The following is a 7555-nucleotide window of genomic DNA, read 5'->3' as shown; positions in this document are numbered from 1 at the left end:
TCTTTTCAGCAGAAATTCTGCTCATTCACCTCATCTGTTGTGTTGGAGTGCCCTCTTGTGGCGCCTTTTGGGTAGTGCCTTAGTAAACATGAACACTGCAAAGAAGTGGTATCAGACTGGTTTGTAGTGGAGAAATTTGTTGCCAGTTTCTTTCATCTTTAATCCGTATTCATGTTGTAATGTAGTAGTACCACAATATGGCAGAAACACTATGTTTTGGCACAAATACTTTGATTTAGTATACTTTAGCTTCTTCACCCCTTTTCAGCAAAATTTTCATTTTTTTCACCCCTTTTCAGCACAAATTCCAGCTTTTTTGGCTGTATTCAGAAAAAAGACAACTCTTTTGAGCAGAAACTCTGCTGATTCATCTCTTTTCAGCGCAAGTTTCTGCTTCTTTGCCTCTTTTCTGCAGAAATTCTGCTGATTCACCTCTTTTCTGCAAAATTTTCAGCCTTTTCACCTCTTATCAGCACAATTGTCAGCAGCTTCTGCTCATTTCAGCAGAATTGTCCGTCTCTCCACCTCTTCTTTGTAAGAATGACTTTGGCTCAGGGAAATGAATAGCCGCCTTTGAGCAGAAATTCTGCTGATTCATCTCTTTTCAGCGCAACTTATTGCTTCTTTACCTCTTTTCTGCAGAAATTCTGCTGATGCACCTCTTTTCTGCAAAATTTTCAGCCTTTTCACTTCTTCTCAGCACAATTCTCAGCAGCTTCTGCTCATTTAGCAAAATTGTCAGTTTCTCCATTTCTTGTTTCTGAGAGAAAGAGTTTGGTTCAGTGAGATGAGCAGCTGCCTTGAGACGAGAAGGGCCAGGTTCAAATCCCGGTCATGGCAAAACCTGTTTTCAGTTTTCTCTTTTGTTCTGCCTCTTTTCTGCAGAAATTCTGCTGATTTACCTCTTTTCTGCAAAATTTTCAGCCTTTTCACCCCTTCTCAGCACAATTCTCAGCAGCTTCTGCTCATTTTAGCAGAATTGTCGGTCTCTCCTCCTCCTTTTTGAGAGAATGAGTTTAGCTCAGTGAGATGAGTAGCTGCCTTGAGACCAGGAGGACCAGGTTCGACTCCTGCTCAGGGCGACATGTTCTTTTCACCACCATGCAACTTTTCATCTTTTTCAGCAGACAGCTTCAGCGTTAAGGCATCCACACAGCATTTTCGCAGGAAATGCAAATTTTTCTAGTTCTAGTTGCTTCCGTACATTTTTTGGACTTTAACTACTTCCACAATTTTCAGCCGATTTTCACCGTTCAAATTTTAAACTATTCTGCTATTTCTGCTGACGACTGCTATGACTTTTGGTATTTTTAAATATTATACTTTTTTAAAATATTAAGCTTTTTATGCTTTTTTTTTGTCCCATTGAAATGAATGGAAAACTTCCAAAATTCTGCTAAAACTTCCTTGTTTTTGAAACTTAACTACTTCCTACGGTGGCCCTGAAGTGCAAATCACACCAACAAATTGCTAAACACAACAACAAAATTGAGAGGCCCTGAAGTGCAAATCACACCAACAAATTGCTAAACACAACAACAAAATTGAGAAACACAAAAACAAATGGAGAATCACAAAACAAAATTGAGTAGCACAAAAACAATACTGAGAATCACAAAATCAAATTAAGAAGCACAAAAACAAAATTGAGAAGCAAAAAATACAAAACTGATAATCACAAAATCAAATTAAGAAGCACAAAAACAAAACTGAGAAGCACAAAAACAAAACTGAGAATCACAAAATCAAATTAAGAAGCACAAAAACAAAAGAAGAATCACAAAAACAAATTGAGAAGCACAATTACATTAAGAAAACCGGAAAGGGTAGGTACCAGTCGGCAACAGGAGACATCACTGATTGGACGTCCGCGCTGTTCATCTTTGGAACCGGAAGTTACTCTGCCTGTAGCGCATTTTTTTCAAACATGAACATTAGCGGTGACCCAAACATAGCTGTCGCTATTCGAGAATATTTTGATTCAGGACATACATACGAGGTGATACTGGATATGCTCAAGTGTAATCGTGACATTTCAATTAGTATGCGTACACTGAAAACGCATTTAAAAGAATCTCTCCACTTCTTGGGGTGAGGCGTGCCATTTTGTCCGAGCTTCGAGGACCAGGACAATTGTTTGGATATCGGACAATGTGGCAAGTTCTCAAACAAAAACACAAGCTGCGTGTCAAGCGTGATGTAGTTATGAGGCTGTTGAGACAACTAAATCCTCAAGGAATCGCTTTGAGAACTCGAAGGAGGTTCACAAGACGCACGTATCACTCCATGGGGCCCAATTACATATGGCATGTAGATGGCTATGATAAACTGAAACCCTTTGGCTTGGCCCTGTCACGATGTATAGATGGCTTTTCAAGAAGACTGATGTGGCTTGTGTGTGGAGCAACAAACAACAACCCGGCTGTTATAGCTCACAATTATATAAACTGTGTAAAGAGTCTTGGTGTGATACCAATGAGATTACGAACAGACTTCGGGACTGAGAATGGGACTATGGCAGCAATACAGTGTACCCTCCGTCACGCGCACACGGACTATTATGCTGGATCGTCAAGCCACAGTTACGGATCATCTACTGGGAATCAGTGCATCGAGTCATGGTGGTCTTATTTCAGAAGAGGAAGGTGGGTACATTTGTGTCTGGTAGGTGTAAGCTACAGTGAAAGCTGATCAGATTGTTGTTGTTTTTTTACATGCATTTAAGAAAATAGAGTAGTGTCCTGCTGGACGTGTTGAAAAGTTGGATGAGATAGACGTTAACAGCCGTCACTTTATTGCAGGAACTCAAAATGGTCACTGTCAGCTGTTGTGCCGAAATGAGCATGCTTGCCTAGATTAAACGACGCCAATACAAAATGAAAAACTCAGACCAAACTCTCCACTCCTCACAATCAACACACAGAACAGAGTGAAAAGAATACAGCATTTTTAACAAGAACATTACTGCAGGGTCGCTACAATATTTATGGAAAACTAATATGCATTACTTTGTTTGACATCTATTTGTGGCATGTTTTAAATGGGACCAAAATGTAACAAACCCTATGTTAAGAGATTTTTTAGGATTCTAGGATTTTTATTATGTTATGCTTAAAAGTACATTTCTTTATCTAAATGTGTTTGCTCTTTCAGTATTAAGCTTAAATGGGGAAGTTACACTTAAATGGGGAAGTGCAGACTCAACAGGAAGCCTGCACAGTTCTATTTTATCTCTTCCTGTACGTCTCTGAGAATGCTATGAATAAAAAGGCTGACAACTATTGCAAGGGGTGAGTCTCCCTGAGTCTCACCCGTGTACACGTTGAACCTGTCTGAGCGTTTTTATTCTGACCTGAGTTGCAATACAGGAAAACTCCTGACATTTCTTGGTCCTTCGAGCCGGATGGGACACAGCACTTTTGTGTGACCCCACAGGAAAGCCTCATCGAGTCCTGCCGTCGTGAGAAGCCCGTGCTGAAGTCTGTCGACAGCTCCTGTCCAGACCAGAAGCGTGAATTCGGGTTCTGGCCAGCGTTTTTAAAAGTGGTCCACGGCGGTAGGGGGTCGATGAGGTAAACCTGAGAGACTGGCAGTGAATCAGTAACCAGGTGAATATTAACACTCAGACACCTCGCGTAAAATGTCTAGGCTTGCCCAGAGGGGTTGGTAGCATTCCTAAAAGTAAATGCTCGCCTGAAAAAGGGGCTGCAAGCTATTTTAGGGGGCATTCCTAAAAGTAAACGCTCGCCTGAAAAAGGGGCTGGAAGCTATTTTAGAAGGGTTTCTAGAAGTAAACGCTCGCCTGGAAGGGGCTGGAAGCTATTTTAGATAAACCTGATCCGTAAGACGTAGTACGCGTTGAAAAGGTATTGTTGTTGTTTTATTTTTGTTGGTGGAATAAGTTGATTTTACAGCACAATAAGGAGGCTGAACTATTCCACTATTTTGTTTGCTGTTGGCTACCCAAGTACTGGTGAAAAGAGAGAAACAGGTCGTGTTTCATCACGTAAAGATGACACCGCTTTCAAGAATAGCTTGAAAGTAGAAGGCCGTGTCAACTACCTCTCTCGATTCTCGTGCCAGAGAAGGTGCCGCAGTTGTGTAGTTGTAAAGTATTGAAATTAAAAGGATTAAAATGGGTAACTCACTGCTGACGAGCAGTGGTTAGAAAAGAAATGTCCAGGTGCCGGACAAATTAGTGCATATAGATGGAGAAATCCAAAGAACACCTAAATGTCCCACGTGGGAGGGAAAATGTACAACTAAATTATAAGAAACCCTCCAAGGAGAAATAAATACTGAAAAGGATGCTCAAAAGAAATCAAAGCATACACAAGAGTTGTATTTTAAAGCATGGAAAGAGGAATGAAGTGGAATAAACAAAAGGTTAAATTAAGGTTAACTTAAATTAAGGTAGAGCTTATCTAGTGTATTCAACATGCATAAGGTATATTACGGCTGTGTCATTGTTCAGCCAAGGAAAATGTCTCCAGCTTGGGAAGGTGTGAAGCTGCAGATTCACACAGACCCGTGATGGATACATAATAAAATATAAACTAATATACTATTGTATATTAGTAGTAAAGTAGTGTATTGTAATATACTATTGCTGTTATAAAAAAGGAAAAACAATACAATGATAACATTAATAATGACATACTATTAATAGGAAGAGGCACCTCAGTCAGTTATGATATGAGGTGAATGATTGTTAAAAGTAGTCTAAATCAAGCTCAAGGTTTGCTCAAACTCAGTACAATGATATATGAGATGAAGAAAATAAGGAAATAACTACACTAATCAGGTGAATAGAGACACTTGACCTGCTTGTAAACCTGTCATCTTAAATGAGACTTTGTTAAGATGAAGAGCAAACCTATACTAACAACTAATGAGCCAAACCCTGTATACAACAGCTAAAGCTACAAGATTGAGAAGCTGAATTAAATAAATATGTGGACACTACCAAGCTAATGAGGAGCGGTGACGCGCATGGAGATGCTGGTTTTGCTCACTACAATTGTATAAATAGAGTTTGAATTCATTACTGTGGATGTACAGTGAGTGACCTCTATATATCTTGAAAAGCATGTCTGAAATACTCGTATGGAAGCATATTTTCAGTGATTTTGACTGTGTGAATGCTGTGAGTAGTAGGTTTTGAGTGATTGGGTGTGATCTGCACAAAAATAAAAAAAAAAAAGTAATAATAGCACTACAAAGGTTCATAGTAGAGTGAGTGAAGAAGTGGAAGTTTGGGAGAAAAGGCAGTGTGTGTGATGATTCCTGATGTCTGAAAGGGCTCTATTTAGAAGTGTGAGTGTGACATAAAGGTGTTGGTTTTAGATCAAGATTTAGTAGAATTAAAGAGGGTTTATAGACTATGAATACAAAGAAAAACAAAAGAGTTCGATTAGTCTGCAGAAACAGGAAATATGTGTGCCTGTGGTGTGTCAAGACAGCTCACAGAGAGAAACAGACGAGTCAAACCGGATCCACGCCAATGGGAAACACCACCACCAACTTCAAAGCAGTACAGACACACGTTCCTGGAGGGCCCGTGAAGAGCAGCAACATCTCAAATGGCACCTTCTGGGTGCAAGGGATGGCCTGGGATATCCTTCCTGGGAATTGGACAGGTCAGTGCACTCCCATTTTCATATCTGACCACACTTTCAAGATAACCATGGACGCCACGTCAACTTCAACGTCAACAACAAGGAAAAGACGAAGCACCCCAGACCTCAAGCAGCATGATTCCATATGGGGTTCCGATGTCCCAGAGGAATTTAAACTTTGGACTGAAAGACAAAAGGTTCTGAATGCTTCATGTAAATTCAACGACGAACGGGATCAGGAGATTGACACTCTGTGCATTGCAGTAATGCAACACAGGGTAGCGTTGGACATGATTCTCGCCGAGAAAGGAGATAGGTGTCCTCTTTAACAACACATGTTGCACATACATTCCAGATAATGTGCACTCACCGAACATGACTGATGCTCTGAAAACACTCAGACAACTTCGGGATGCACAACAACGAGACTATGCCACAAATACAGAAGACTGGCTTACGTGGCTTTTAAGCGGCTCTTGGAAGTCCCTGCTGATTAAAGGATTTGTTTTTGTTGGTGTTCTTTTACTGTTACTGTGTTTTTTCACTTCATGTGTCATACCTTGTTTGAAGAACATGGCATCAAAAATAGTAACTGCTTCAATTCATGCTTGCATCACCCTATCACAGAATGAAGAAGATGATGATGAGATAGACACTTGGATATAACATACTCACAAAACCCACTATTTTATGATGTTTTGGCTAAAAATGTTTACAAGTGGCCATAGACTGATACAATAAGCTATGAACTGTACATATACATATGTACAACAGGAGGGAATGTTAAGAGATTTTTTAGGATTCTAGGATTTTTATTATGTTATGCTTAAAAGTACGTTTCTTTATCTAAATGTGTTTGCTCTTTCAGTATTAAGCTTAAATGGGGAAGTTACACTTAAATGGGGAAGTGCAGACTCAACAGGAAGCCTGCACAGTTCTATTTTATCTCTTCCTGTACGTCTCTGAGAATACTATGAATAAAAAGGCTGACAACTATTGCACGGGGCTCAGACACGTTAAACCTGTCTGAGCGTTTTTATTCTGACCTCAGTTGCAATACAGGAAAACTCCTGACACCCTATGAAATGACCAAGAACAAAGCTAAATTGATTCTTAAATATTAATTATATACCCAGGTCTCAGTTTTGGATGGACTTTTTTGGAGACCTAAGAGACTCTGGAAACTTAAATGGAAGCCACGAACACCAATGCTTGCTGAGATTCTGCTTCAGAGGGGTTCTACAGAAAGACCTGGATGAATGCAAAGACCTCTGGAACAAACACAGGATCCGGCCAAGCAGACTTGCATCGTGTCCAGGGGGGATTCCAAACGAACTCTATCTCTTGCCTCACAGGTATTTGAGTTCTTAACAAAATGAATTAACCTTTTGCATCGAACTAAATGCAAGGTGTTGTTATTGCTTAAGTTGGTTAATATATATTCATAATTTTACACATAAGTATGATAGAGCAGTTTATAACATGTCACTGCATGCGTTGATTTATATAGTTCCATATTGTCAGCAAAAAATCCTTCACTGTTCTATTTTCATTTTGCAGATATGGTTCAAGAGACTGTGGATTTGCTGTTGAGGAGAGGGAACTGGATGTGTTTCCCGAGGAGGGGCTACCGGTTGGATTGTGTGGTGATCCAAACATTGAGGAATATTTACAACAGGCTGTACAACAAAACACACTGCAGCAGCCACAAGACTGGGAATCGGCCACAGAACTGTATTTGGCCCTGAAGGACATAGCTGGGTTTTAGATACCAACTGAACTTCAGTTTGTAATGACATTTGTCAGAGTTACTCTGACGAAGACACACACGGTGTTGAAACATTAGTTTCTTTCCTTTTTTTGCACCTAATAAAACCTTTGGACTTACTTGAGTGCTCCAGCCCTTCTATTTTTCCTTCATTTTTTAATGTTAGTAG

General features: G+C 39.9%; 1 protein-coding gene across 1 annotated transcript; it reads left to right on the top strand.

The window, feature by feature from the left end:
• Positions 1 to 1736: 1736 nt before the first annotated feature.
• LOC109200516 (uncharacterized) lies at positions 1737 to 7505 on the top strand. Its single transcript, XM_019356107.2, has 3 exons — positions 1737 to 2645; positions 6755 to 6973; positions 7179 to 7505. Exons 1-3 carry the CDS (start codon positions 2152 to 2154, stop codon positions 7384 to 7386), a joined length of 921 nt encoding a protein of 306 aa, XP_019211652.1. The 5' UTR covers positions 1737 to 2151; the 3' UTR covers positions 7387 to 7505.
• Positions 7506 to 7555: the final 50 nt, after the last annotated feature.

The sequence above is a fragment of the Oreochromis niloticus genome, unplaced genomic scaffold (genome assembly GCF_001858045.2).
Source record: "Oreochromis niloticus isolate F11D_XX unplaced genomic scaffold, O_niloticus_UMD_NMBU tig00001722_pilon, whole genome shotgun sequence".
Classification (NCBI taxonomy): Eukaryota; Metazoa; Chordata; class Actinopteri; order Cichliformes; family Cichlidae; genus Oreochromis; species Oreochromis niloticus.
Note: the sequence above shows the minus strand (reverse complement) of the source record. Positions and strands in the feature narration are given on the sequence as shown.

What these genes read in the sequence shown, in the direction of transcription:
- LOC109200516 (XM_019356107.2), top strand. Translation starts at nt 2,152, where the DNA reads ATGTGGCAAGTTCTCAAACAAAAACACAAGCTGCGTGTCAAGCGTGAT. An exon ending in TCTTATTTCAGAAGAGGAAG is followed by an intron (nt 2,646 to 6,754) that starts GTGGGTACATTT and finishes TTATATACCCAG; the next exon opens with GTCTCAGTTTTGGATGGACT. An exon ending in CTCTATCTCTTGCCTCACAG is followed by an intron (nt 6,974 to 7,178) that starts GTATTTGAGTTC and finishes TTCATTTTGCAG; the next exon opens with ATATGGTTCAAGAGACTGTG.